The sequence below is a fragment of the Elaeis guineensis genome, chromosome 11 (genome assembly GCF_000442705.2).
Source record: "Elaeis guineensis isolate ETL-2024a chromosome 11, EG11, whole genome shotgun sequence".
Taxonomy (NCBI): Eukaryota; Viridiplantae; Streptophyta; class Magnoliopsida; order Arecales; family Arecaceae; genus Elaeis; species Elaeis guineensis.
Genome location: NC_026003.2, coordinates 101,873,352 through 101,887,644, shown reverse-complemented (window position 1 = coordinate 101,887,644; position 14,293 = coordinate 101,873,352). Strand labels below are relative to the sequence as shown.

Below are 14,293 nucleotides of genomic sequence, written 5' to 3'. Positions count from 1 at the left end.
AGAATACATAGCAAACAACTAGCATAATCTTCTAGCGAATAACAGTGGTTCTTGTACCAAAAATACAGCACACACTCCACACACATACAAAACTAGAACGCATGCATGCATCTCTCTATCTCTCACCCTTGAATTTCTCACGGTACCAGTGAAGCTTCTCGAGCTGCTTAGAATTAACTAAGGTTCTGTCGAGCTTGGATCCTGCTTCCAAAACCTAATATTTTAGATGTCGAAAATGCCAGCTGATTTGAGGAAATACAATCCACATTTAAGCGTATCTAAACCCAGAAGTCAGCCTCCTACAAACACTTGTTTCAACTGGCAATACAAATTTTTTACATGATCTGTCAAGCTTTCATGACTCAAAACTCATACAAGCATCAAATAGAAAGCACTATAAGCAAATCAGAAAGATATGTATATAATCATTCCTTTTCATTCTACACTCCGACCCACCAATAGATTGACATGAAAGGAATGAGCAAACAAACACACTCATTAACATCATCTTGGAGCAGGCTTTCGATGATGTGATTGCATGTCATCACTTAATTATTTGCTCAGAAATTCTGAACAGCCAGCTATTCTCATGGAGTCATGCATCATTATTTACGAGCAACAGCCCCCTACTTCGCTTGCATGATCTTCCGGTTTCTGTTTCGAAATGTTCCTCTTCATGGCTGCAGATCCTTCCTCCAATAGACTAGGAACCTCCAGAATCTGTTAAAGAGCATTGCTTAGTTTCCACAATGATCAATATAGTTTTGCCCAACATAGTGAAGTCCTAACTAGACTCCAATCATCAATAAAGGAAGACTTAAAACACAGCAATCAAGATTGGAGATCAGATTTGTCATCCCTATTGACCAGTGATCCCACAGAAGTTCATGAAACATGTTATCTCTGTTGTTTAAAAGGAAAAAAGAGACATGAGGTCTACTACTTTTCTTTTTTTAAATTTCAATGTGTATGATCCCTGATATGGAGAAAACCTATGTTGGCATCAACACAATTAAACAAAGTTAAAAGTTCACGGCAATCCAATTTATAAACAGAATAAGAGCCTGATATGATCAGAGCAACTTCCATAGTCTAACATTCTTCATGAGTCATATCCGAGATGGTCAAATCATGATCCTATAATTTTCATCAAATTCAGATAACATCCAATCATTTCATATGTTTTATGAAGTGTACCTTCAGTGCAAGTTCTTCGAAACATTTCTCCACATTTTCTCGTGTTTTTGCACTGCATTCAAGAAACAAGCATCCATATTGTTGTGCAAAAGCAATTCCCTCTTCCCTTGTCACCATCTTCTCAGTTTCCTGGCATGTTATAAGGTGATTAGAGTAACATGTAGTGAGCACTGCATGCCCTACATTAGATGGAAAATGTCTATTAAAGAACAATAAAATCCTAATATCCTAATATATGTGTATATTTTTCTTTATATTACGCTACAAAATGTTAATAACTTCAGAATTTTCAAACACACCAATTATCTGAAATAACAAAATAACAATGACAATGGAAGCTACCTTGGAATTAAAAATGCTAATAACTACATTGCTTTATGTCATGTTACAAAATGTCATTAGCTTCAGAATTGTCAAACGCAGCAATTATCCACAATAACAAAATAACAATGACTATAGAAGCTACCTTGTCAACCTTATTCCCAACAACTATTTTGATGCAGTCTTGATTAGTGGAGTACAAGTCAATTTCCCTGGCCCATATATCAGCTAAATTTGCAAAAGTTTCTCGCCGTGTCACATCATAAACTAACAGGAGAAGAAAATCAAAGAGTTAGCACTTACTGCAGCCATAATATATAGCTAATAACATCATAAATTTTGAAACCACTTGAGGAACCATATCTAGAAGAAGTACGGGACCATAACTATGAGCACAAAAGTATCAATCATTTTCTCAACAAAATCATGAGCAACAAGTTGTATCAAATCTTTCTGTTTCACAATCTGGCTTTATTTAGGCCAAGTGTCATCCTGACACTAATCCTCCATATGTTTCATCTGGATGGGGTCAGGTATAAGAAATGTCACTGTGCCTGTACTAAAAGTTTAAGCAGGTAATTACCTAAACTACTTTTTTGTTTACACACTAGAGAATAGGAAGATTGTTCTAGATAGACATGATAAAGCTATGACTGAAGTTAATAACAGGAATCAGACTCTGGTGGCCAAAATTGTGTCAATGTGACTCCAATGATAAGGCAATATATATGGAATATATGTGGTACTGAAAGAAGCAAAGCAGACCATGATAAAGAATCACAGCAGTAGCACATGACAACTAAGGCTGACCGGTTAAAACATGTTGAAATGGTGTAATTTTTAAGAGATGGTGAGTTATAGTGTAGTTGATCGGGTGAATCTTTAAAAAGGAAGATTTGGCAAGGAGAAAGGCTAGCAATGTAGGTTTACGCAAAGAAAATTTGGCTTTAAAAGTAATTAGCATTCATACATTCTACTTGACAAAATCAAAAAGCAGCAAGGAGGTTTGGCATTGGCAAGCAAGCCATGGAGCAGCAATTGGAAGTTGTGAATAGACAATATACAAGATTTGCATACAAATGAAGGAAATTGAAGATAAACCATCACAAGGCACCATGGCATGAATGATATCCAAGTGCCATTGCATAAAGCCCAACACAAGTGAATATTAAGAGAATCTGAAAACTAGCATGCACAGAATTAATTAGTTTCAAACTGTGTCTCAAGGGGCAGATATTTCTAAAGAACATCAGGAAGTCTGATTCAGATATGGGCACCAGGCTATGCTGGCACGGCCAGGCCCAGGCCCATGGGCCATGGTCCAAACGGGCCGTGCCAGGCACAGTCCGTTTACCCCGAACCCCAGCCTAGCACGGCCCTAGGCTCGAGTCTGGCAGGCCGTGCCATGGCCCATCAGGCCCGCGGCTCGCGGGCCTGATGGGCATCCCTTTTCTTTTTTTTCTTTTTTTTAAAAAATCAGCCCAAACGGGCTGTGCCAAGCACGGCCCGTTTAATGTCGTTACGGGCAGGCCCAACCCATAATGGCTAAATCCTTCTTTTTGTTTATTTTTTTGGGTTGATAATGGCTATTTTTGGGCTTTTACCATTTTAACCCCCCAATAGTCATAAAGTGGCTAATTTGAGGGGTATTTTAAAAAAATAAAAATATTGAATTCCTATAAATACCCCCCTCCTCTTCTATTTTCATCACACCAAATTAACTCTCCTCTTCTTCTCTACTACTACTCTTTTTCTTCTAGCAATATTTAGCAAGTGTTTAATATTTAGCAATAGCAAGTATTCAAACTATACAAGAGGATTAGTCCATCTATTGGAGTTTGGAGATCTTTGTTGAGGTCCAGAGAAAAAGTAAGGAGCACAAGAGGAAGCTCACAAGTCTCCACCTACGGCCTACCTCTACTCAATTCTTTTGTTTGGTAAATCTTTTTTATTTGCATAACTCATATTTAGATATAGCATCTTTTGATGGGAGTCATTTTGGTATTTCCTCGATTTCAGAGGGACAAAAAACTACTATTCTTGCTCTCTCTAAAATCAATACTGAAGATTAAGGCTTTGCCTCTTCTTCCCGTAAGAAGACTAGTGCCGTATGAAATGACTTTGAAAGAGTTATAGTAGATGAAGTTTTAAAAGCAAAATATAAAAAATATGCCAAATTGTATAGTTGTGCTAGTAGTGAAAAAACTGACCATTTGAAGAGACATCAAGAGAGCCATATTATAAGTAATGCTCGTCTTTAAAATATCCTTAATATACAAGAGGATAGTTTTGTAGGTAGTTTTGCATATAATCGTGAAAATCAAAGGAAAGCATTGGTCAAATGGATAATTAAAGATGAATTATCTTTTAGCTTATGTGAGTCTTTTAATTTTGAAGAGTGTGTTCAGTTAGCCCTACAACCCGCTTACAGAAGAACTAGTAGACGTACATTTAGAGAGTAGCTATGACTAATTTTTTAGCAATAAAATAAAGTTTAATTGAGACTCTCTCTACCTTAAATTCAAAAGTATCATTAACTTTTGATATTTGGACAGCATCTGTTGATAGTTATTATTTTATTGCTGTTACTGCTCATTATATTGATAATGATTGGCTATTAAATAAACGTATTCTTGTTTTTCGTGCTTTTGATTTTTCATATTCTGGATAACAAATTTCTAACTCTATTTATCAAACTGCATGTACATATGGTATTAATGATAAAATTATGTCTATTACTTTTAATAATGTATCTAATAATAATTCGACTATTAGATTATTGAAAGACTCATTGCATCCCAATTCTAAATAAAAATTATTGCATATTAGATGTGCATGTCATATTTTAAATCTCTCTGTTCAATCTGGCATGGGTATGGTTCAAGATATTATTTTAAAAATTAAAAATACAATTTCTTTTATTCAAGCTTCAAGAGCAAGACTTCAAGAATTTAAGCAAATGTGTATAGATCATGGTAAACATTTTAAAAATTTAAACTTGATGTAATTACTCATTGAAACTCGACATATACAATGATATATGATGCATATCCATATAAAAATTTATTAAGTGCATATATTAATGATCGTGGATTAGATTTTATATTGACTGAAAATGATTGGAACAAAGATAAAATTTTGAAAGAATTTTTAGTTAATTTTTATAATACCACTGAAATTCTTTCTGATATTTATTATCCAACCTCTTGTTCATTTTTACAACAAGCATATCTTATTAGCCAAAAATTTGCACAACATAGATATGATGATATTTTAGAGCCTATTATTTATGAAATGAAATCTAAATGGAATGAGTATTAGGATAGGATATGTCCTAAGCATAATTTAACTGCTATATTTGATCCACGTGTTAAATTAAGTGGTATTTTAATTTTACTTGATGCATATTATAAAAACATGAATCAAAATTCTGAACTTGCTAAAGCTGAAGTAAACCAACTTCTTCATGATATTTATATTTTATATGATGATAAGATTCATGGATCCAGTGCTTCTCATTCATAAACCTCCGTCTCTTCTTCCAGTAGTTCTCATTCATCATCTATTTTCTCATTCATTGCACATAAGAGACATACATATGCTTCTTCAAGTTCATCTTCATCTTCGTCTTTAAGTAGTGAACTTGAATTTTATTTACGAAATGATCTTCAATCTGCATATGATGAAAATCAAATAAAAAATCTTGATGTGTTAGCATGATGGAAAAGTATTAAAAATCAATATCCTATTATGTCTGCCTTGCACGTCATATCTTAGCTGTGCCGATGTCTACAGTAGCATCCAAATCTGCTTTTAGTGCAGATCGACGAGTTCTAGACGAAAAAAAAGTAGAATGACCAACGAAACAATTGATATGCTACTCTACTTCAAAGACTGATTGGATGCCGAGGCGAGATTTAAAGATAAAGATGGACATAATACAACATCCGATGATGACGACGACACAAACACTACTGACGATCAATAAGATTTTCAATTATTAATTTCTCATATTTGTAACTTTTTAGATTTATTTTTTAATTATTAAGATGAGTCATCTTAATTTCTTCTCTCTTATTGTATTCGGAGGTCAGACATAGAGCTGTCAATTTGGGTTGGGCCCGTCGGGTTGGCCCGCCCCACCATATAAATGGGGCAAGTTTGGTTGATATTTTAGCAATCCATTTAAAAGTGGATCAAATGACCTGCCCCATTTGGGTTGGTGGGTCGGGACGGGTTGACCCATCACTTTTATTTATACATATATATATATATATTTCAAAAGAAGTTCTAATGTTATTGAAGAGATAATTGATAAAGAAGAAGAAGATGAAGAATTGAATGATGAGAACCACAATAATGATATGGAGGATAACTTTTTGGGACTTTGATTTACCTCTAAATTAATTTGAAAATTGAAACTTAAAATCTTTTAAGTTTGGATTGTATTAAGTAGTTAGTTTAAGTTGGACAATTTCATTTTATGGCTCTAAGAATTGAGATATGAAACTTTGATAGGTTGATTTGAGCTCAAATTGAATATGAATTCAGTTTATATTACTGTTTATAGATTTTTTTTTTTTTGAATTTTGGTGGGTTGGCCGTTTAACCCGCAGCCCATGGTGGGTCGGATCGGGTCGGGTTGGGATTTTTCCAACCCGTCAGTTAAACGGGCCAGGCCGCCCCGACCCGTTTAGAGGTGGGTCGGGGCGGGTTGGGATGGGCTGGCTCATCTTGACAGCTCTAGTCAGGCCCACCCCCTCCCTTGTACCATTTTGATTGTTATTAATAAATCAGTGGGGGTCCATGCCAAATCTCCCACCATTACAAAGTAATTTTTTATTTTTACAAAAAAAATTCACATTTAGTTTTAATTTTACTCCTTAACTCTTATAATTTATAAAAAAATTATATTTTTAAATTCAAAAAGAAGGGTCAGGCCAGGCTTGGACCGGGCCTGGACAGTGTTGGGCCGTGCCTAGCCCATGAGCCGTGCCGTGCTTGGCCCGCATATCGTGCCAGCCCAGGCCCTTATGGGCCGTGCAGGGCCTGGGCCGCGGGCTTACGACACGGCCTGTGAGCCATGCCAGCCTAGGCCCTTATGGGCCGTGTCGGGCCTAGGCCATGGGCCGTGCTAGGCCTGAGCCACAGGCCACAAGCCCTCAGCTCAGTCCGACTCTTTCTAATAGGCCATGCCTGGCACGTCCCGTTACTATAGCTAACGGGTCATGCCTGACACGACCCTTTTGTGATGGACCGGGCCGTATAATGGGTGCCTGGCCCATTGCCCACCTCTGAGTCTGAATAACCAAATTGCAAAATGAGACCCCCTATGATGAAAGCAAAGAATATTAAACAAAGAATGAAGCAATTTAAGAATAGAAAAAAAGATTAGAAAAAGGACAGATCAGGACTATCCAAAGGTATGCTAAAGGAACACTAGTTCTAAGGCAGGCATGAAAATGGTTCAAGATCCAAGTCAACAAAATTCAACCAGTGAAAAACGACAGTTTATGGTCAAGGGAGAAACTTTGAAGGATTGCAATCGAAATATCTACATGGTGGAAGACAAATTCAACTTGTGTAAGCAAAGATGGAAGAGAATGGTCCTAGAAAGTGGACAAATATTACATCCATGAATGTTTTCTAGGTGTTATATTTAGAACTCATGCACCCCACCATTCAACTAGAAGGTCCACCTATTTGCTCCAGTGCCTAGGCACCTTCTTTCTCTTCTTATTTCAACCTTGTGCACAACTGACCTGGTCATTTCCTTTTTGGTTATGTATGGTTCATGTTAGTGAGAGCAAGTCTTGGTGCAACAGTGAGATTATTGCACCATGACCTGGGTGCCATGCATTTATAACATGGAATCAAGTGAACTTTGGTGCATCAAAAAAGTTGCTCCATTGTGACCTAGGTGTAATGGGTTCAAACATGTAAAAAACCACTCTGCATGTGAGGTAAGGTTAGATACCTGTGACTTTGCCAAACCCTGTAGTGGCAGGAGCCTCATGCATTGGGCTGCCCGTTATGTATGGTTCATGTTGGTGTCCTCTTTATCTATCCCTTGATGGTTTTTGGCATGCTAAAAGGCTATAAACATTAATTTGATCATGCTTGCTAATCAACCAAGCCTTATTCGATGCTAGCACCATTTTTTTCTTAAACTTGGTGTATTCTTGTAGACAACCCTACATAGCCACATGTAGTGGATCACAAGTGTCAAAGTTGACTGTATTAGATTTTTTTCAACCAATGTTCACATCAATTTTCAACATCATTGACGTTATCTAGTTGTGCACATATCTATCCCATGTCCATAGATCCTTTCTTAACTCACATGGCACTGTACCTCAGCATCAAACAAATGATGTCAAACAAACATAAATGATTTCAGTAAACTACTTCAATATAGAAAATAATTGCTAAGATCCATCTATATAACTATATCAAGTCCCTCATGGCATCACATTTAAGAACCTTATTAATGCACTTTACTCCCCACATGTTTGTTCCACCCTCCATTAATCAAAATCTCATCTTTATTGGTCTACAATCTAATGCTGTAGGTCAACCATTACCCCTTCTCTTGACTTTCTCCTTCTTCCCCATATACAATCTTAACAACTGCTAATCTAGGGATACAACTCACCATGCATCTGAATTCCCAGCCACTAAAGTTGATAGTGCAACTTAACTGAAGTGATCAGATGACCTCCAAGGGGCATTTCTCAAAGAATAAAGATACACTGATGGCAGAAGACCATAGCTGCTCTTGCCTTCTGAGGAAAACAAAGTCAAAGTTGGTCATTTAACTCATAACTTCACTGGTGCAATGTACTTTGGTAAATTTGATTACTAATGTCCACCTTTTCCGGAGGCGGCAAGTAGAATCTGGTAATATTGACGATCAGCCCAACCTCTTCCTGAAACTTATTATTGTCATGCCCCAAATTCAGGACATAGCACGGCCATGCTATCGAGGATGCAGCCCATGATAACATGGAGACAACATTCATTATTTTAAATAGAATAAAAGATATATTTTAAGAAGATAAATACATCACAAATAAAAAGTAATAAAGAGATCCAATTCAAATCATTAATTAAATCAAGACTAATTCAGGGCATGTAAATCTAAAATCAAATACCAAATCCATATCTCAGAATTCATAAATAGTTAACTACAAATCCATTATTATCCAATAAATTAAGTTTCAACTATAAAATTTTCAAACTTACCACGCAGACCCTAACTTATTCTTCTGTAAAACAAAAAGAAAAATAAAAAGATATAAGCTATACTTGCTCCGTACGTAAAACCTACACCTCCTTTATCAGATCAAGCATAAGTTTTTTCTATGATGATGCAACATTTAGAAAATAATAAATATTACAAAAATAAAGCATTTCGTAAAGTATAAAATAAAATAAGTCATAAAGATAATCATACATGCATAAATCATGAATATTTTATAAACTTGATTCGTAAGTTATTCTTGTCAAATATTTGTGTCATGTTTTAAAACATTGCTCATAGATATTCGTGCTATGATCATTTTATACCCGTGATAGGGTTAGTGTTCTTAATCGACAGAGTTCTTGTTTCATATGCCAATTTTATACCGACTAGCAAAGCCTATGTTCGTATGGATGCTAGCTTCGGATGTCGATTTTTCTAATTTTAGAGATTTTTACATAGCCATCTGAGAACTTTTGAAATTTTTATATCTTTTTCTTAAAACATACATATATATATATATATATATATATATATATATATATATGAAAAATCATAAAACTCATGCTTCATAAATATATTATGTTCATAAACATATTTATGGAGTCATTGTTATAACAAAACATGATTTTTCATATCTCATATGTTGATTTTTTTTTTATGAAAAAATGATTTCAATAGTAATAAATCATTTGTATGAAAAATATAATAATCTCAAAATAAATAAAGAGCATAAGATCTATTTATCTTGATCATTCTAGATCTTCAAACTTCGTTAAGTAAACCTGTTAATCCTATTTAAAATATCAAAAATATAATCAATTTCTATCCAATGAATTCAATAGAATTAAATCATAAGGAAAGAGAACTTTTGATTTAATGGTCGGTCCAATAGGCTGCTCGGGCATCGGGGCAATTCAAGATTTCTTAGCCAAAGGTCGGATCTAAATGACTGGATCAAGAAATCGTGAAGCACGGATTGGATCAAAACCAAGATCGATCAACAAGATTTATTAATAGTGGATTTTAAAGATACTCGACATGACTGGGGTGAGGTTGACATATTGCACAAATATCAAAATGATTTCGGATCTCTTTAGAAAGATCATCTCAAGTTCATATTGGCATCTATGGATTAAAAAGAGAGAGAAATAGAGAGTAGAGAGAGAAACCCTAGAGAGGAGAGAAAGACACGAGAGGAAAGAGACAACTCTCTCCACTTCTTTTCTTTCTTTCTTCTTTTCTTTTCCTCTTCCCTTCTTTGGCCGAATAGGGGAGCAAAGGCGGTGGTGGCTGGTGGCCTGGAAGACCGACAGCAGATGGCGATGTAGGCGGCTGGTGGTGGTGGAGCAAGGGATGGCCAATGGCAAGTGGTCAGCCAACAAAAAACATCAAAAACAAGGCCAAATTGAGGCCTTTGCTCAATTATCCTTGGATCCCAACTCCCTCACCGATGGGGGTCCAGCATAGACCAAAGACCACCATAGGGAAGAGGTCAGGATCTTTAGTGATGGGCCCCATGTTGGACATGGCCGAAAAAAGAAGAAAAGATAAGCCAAAAAAAAGAAGAAAAGATAAGCCAAAAAAAAGAAAAAAAATTTTTCATAGTTTTCCAGCAAAACTAATGATCGATGGCAATGTGCAAGGCCATAGAAAGAATGGGAGGGGAACAAGGAGGTGGAATTTGAGTCTTACCTTGGCTTCAGTAAGCTCTCAGCTTCAATTTTCGATGGGCACGGTGCTAGGGAAATCAGCAAAACAGGGAAGAAAGGAGGAAAGAGAGAGTAAGAAGGGGCAATGATGGTCGATGATGAAAGGCTTGAAGGAGGTTTGGGGTCCTTTATATAGGGTAGAGGCTAGGGTTCTCTAGCCTCCGACAATGTCCAAGGAGGAGGAGAAGTCCTTCTCCATGTCAAATAGGGGCTCTGCCCCTATTAGAAAGAAGGAGCAGGCCTTCGGGCCTTGCTCCTGCCCCAAGTGGGCCAACGGGCTAGGCCAGTCAAGTGGACTGGGCCCAGGTCATCACAGTTATCCTAAAAAATTGTTCTTATCATGGAAGTCTATCCCCAAATGAGGACATGGTTGTTATTAGATGTATGTCCCAGAAGCTAATCTAGCTAATAGATTGTAATACTTCTAGGGCACAATTTTATACTTAATACATTGATTTGATCAATAAATGGATAAATTTTATTTTCATTCAAGTGTGATGTGTCCTTGAATCGTCCATGGAATTAAAACTTCGATACATATTCTCAAAGTATTGAGAATTAGAGGCATGTATAATTAATTCATAAATACTTTCGATCATAGTATCATCATGAGGACGGTGATCTATCCGGAAAGACTGACGTACAGATCGCTTCCTTCGGGATAGATAAGTCTCTGATCTATAGTGTAAAGATATTGAGCAACAAGTGCAAGTAGTTATTAGAGAACTAATACTGAGCGTAACCATACGAGAGATCACTTGGATTTCTACTCGATCGTCAGTGATTGTCTCGATGCTGTAGTTGTATAAATAATCCTTTGACCTGCAATGGTATGACTGCTCGCAGTGAGACTGCTGGAGTTTGACTGACACATAAACATGACCTCATTGAGATCTTGTAGTGAATATCGACGACAGTTAGTCCACTGTAAGAGTAGGATGCGCATCTAGATGAAATCTATCGATCTTGATAGAGAGAAATAGTCCTATAAAATTTGAAAGGCTAAATCCAAGAGTCTGTGGCCACAACAGTGTGATTGATGAAAAAGAATTTCTATGAGGATCACAATTGGATTTGAGCTGATCGAATCTATCATATGACTGATGATGAGGTTTGACGATTTATTCATGACCTGCCATCTAGTCGGGACATGATAAACGAACTGAATCACATGTTAACTACATCTTGAGATTTTTTGAATTTTACTGGGTTGCTACTACATACTGTTAGGTGCCACTGGTAGATTGTGAGAGCTCACTAGGATTGCTCAGAATCGATAATCCTTGATGAGTTAAAGTGGAATTATTTTGACCCATTGAAAAGAGTTTCAATGATACTTTGATAAAGATCATTGTATATCTCATTACCAGATAGAATTAAACCTATGAGGTCACACAACAAAGAGATTAGATCTGGAATAAGCAATTGGGCTTATAAAGTCTCAATTGAATTTAGAAAAATCCTATTGAATTTAGGATAACCTTGCTAGCACATGGTTGGATCCAATTTCCTCTTTGCACTTGAATTACTTATTGAATAAGATTAATTTAAGTTAATTACTTGCTAATAACCTTAATGAATTAGATTCATTGAACTCCAATATTGGGTGCCTAAAGTTTTGGATCATATGGATTGAGGGATCAAATCCTTAATCAATTTAATTAATTATTTGGATGGGGCGCCACTTAATTTGATCAAGTTAGGCGTATCCACCTATATGAGGGCGTGTGGACCAGACTGAGGCGTCCTATAAGTGCCATGTGGCGTATTCAAAAGTAGATGCAAAGGCTCAATAGTTGGCGCCTAATGGATCTCCTAAAGGGGGTCAAATAACTAAGGGAATAAGGATTTTAATACAAGTAGGACTTGTATAAAGGGGCTATTTGGTTTTGAATAGGATTCAAACCTTTAACCTATTTAAAAGGATCTTTTTTAAAGCTCTTTATCTCTGATTTCCAGCAGCCCATGCCTCCATAAGAGCTCCCCGCGCCCCCTTTCTCTTCTCCCTCTCTTCTCCCTCTCTTCTCTCTTAAGGTTCCAATGCCCAAAGGTGTTGGGCATCCCATATCTCCACGCCCAAGAAGAGCTTGGGCGTCCCCCTTGCTTGCTGGTTTCCAAACCTTGATTGCTTCATAATCAAGGGAAGAAGAGCAAGAGAAGAAGAGAAAAGATCAAGGAAAGAATCAAAGAGTTGATCACGATCCAGGCTTCGTTCAGATTCGCAGGAAGATTGTTCTTAGTGAAGAAAGATCAATACTAAAGAGGACTGTTCCAGGTTGATCTTGAGTGGATACCTATAAAGGCCAGACACTTGCACGGCTAAAGGAGAACCTACTCTCTTTCAGATCCAGATTTGAAAAAAAAAATTATGAAATAGGTATTTGATTCGATCACATATTAAACTTCAGCATAAAATTCAGCATGTGCTCAATTTCAACATATGAAGTAGATCCTTGTGTTCTATGTTTAATGCATGCATGATTTAAATTAAAAGAAGTTTTAATCTTCTATTCTGCTGTGTTGTTTAGAAAAAATTTTTGAAACATACATGCATGCCCCTATATGAAATTCCAACAGTGGTATCAGGGCCACGAATTTTATCTGCATGAAATTGACATACATATTTTGAAAAGGAGCTTCAAAATCTAATTTTTCTTGATACATGAGATGTATAGATGATTGCTTTGAATCTAAAATCTATTTTAGATTTAATTTTCAGTTCATATATTTGATATGAAAAGACATGCATAGATCTAAAATTTATTTTAGATTGATTTCTAGTTCATGTATATGTGATATGTTGATGCATGCATAAATCTGAAAATTAATTTGACATGATTTATGATTCATATATAAGATATATGATTACATATTAAAATCTGAAAATTATTTTTAAAATGATTCATGATTTGCATATGAGATATATGAAATCATATCATGATCTGAATTTTGTTTAGATCTGAATTTTGTATGCATATATGAGATATATGCTTATATATTAAATCTGAAAATTAGTTTCATGATTTAAAACTTATCTTTCATGCAAAGAATTTAGATCTGAAATTTAGTTTTGGAATCTAAAATTTGTGTTTGTGCATGAGAATTTTGATCATGAGAAAATCAAAAATTAGGTCATGTATTTAGATTGCATCTAGGACTTTTGATTTGAACATAATGGATCCAATTTGATTAAGTAATTGATCAATCCAAATCAAATGTTGATTAGGATTAGGTCAATTAAGTTATAAGATCATATAATTGTTGTTGATCAAATCGATTAAATCCCATATATAGATCAGTTAATCTAAGGACCTAATTCGGCTCGATGGCTTGAGCCTGATTCGCTTAAGCTAACTATTTGGATCAATTGACCTATTGGTGTCTAAGGTAAGTAATTGAGAGATGGTTATTTAATTGATTTCATTTGTTGGTCCGATCAATTTATTGGTGTCTAAAGAAAGCAACGGGGGGATCTCCATCGATCTCCACTTATCTAACCAATTTGGAAGATTTGAGTCTTGAATAAGGTTGCTTGACGGCTTGGTTTAGTCCATACCAATTAGATCAATCATATGATGACTGATTAGATGAGACATAACCTAAACTTCTCCATAAATATTAAGTCCATAGGTCTTCCACCGTTGTAGATGTGCGGGCGTGCTACTGGTGTTGATTGTTCTCAACTGGTCACAATGGTCCAGTTACACCGGAACACGCAACCACTCTATTAGCGAAGAGTTGCTCCAGGGTAAGGATGGAGTTGGACCAATAACTGTTAGGTGAGGGTTCAATGACGGCCTTGCACCTGCTTTGAACGGTG

At 36.1% G+C, this 14,293-nt stretch overlaps 1 protein-coding gene across 1 annotated transcript in view; it reads right to left on the bottom strand.

The window, feature by feature from the left end:
* Positions 1–397: 397 nt before the first annotated feature.
* Positions 398–14,293, bottom strand: part of LOC105034506 (ras-related protein RABC2a) — a 48,718-nt gene continuing 34,822 nt past the window's right edge. The window contains exons 4-6 of the mRNA XM_010909698.3: positions 1,664–1,785; positions 1,198–1,326; positions 398–720 (exon numbers count right to left, since the gene is read on the bottom strand). Of these exons, the coding sequence (XP_010908000.2) occupies positions 610–720; positions 1,198–1,326; positions 1,664–1,785 (362 nt within the window). The 3' untranslated portion in view covers positions 398–609. The remainder of the gene's footprint in view (positions 721–1,197; positions 1,327–1,663; positions 1,786–14,293) is intronic.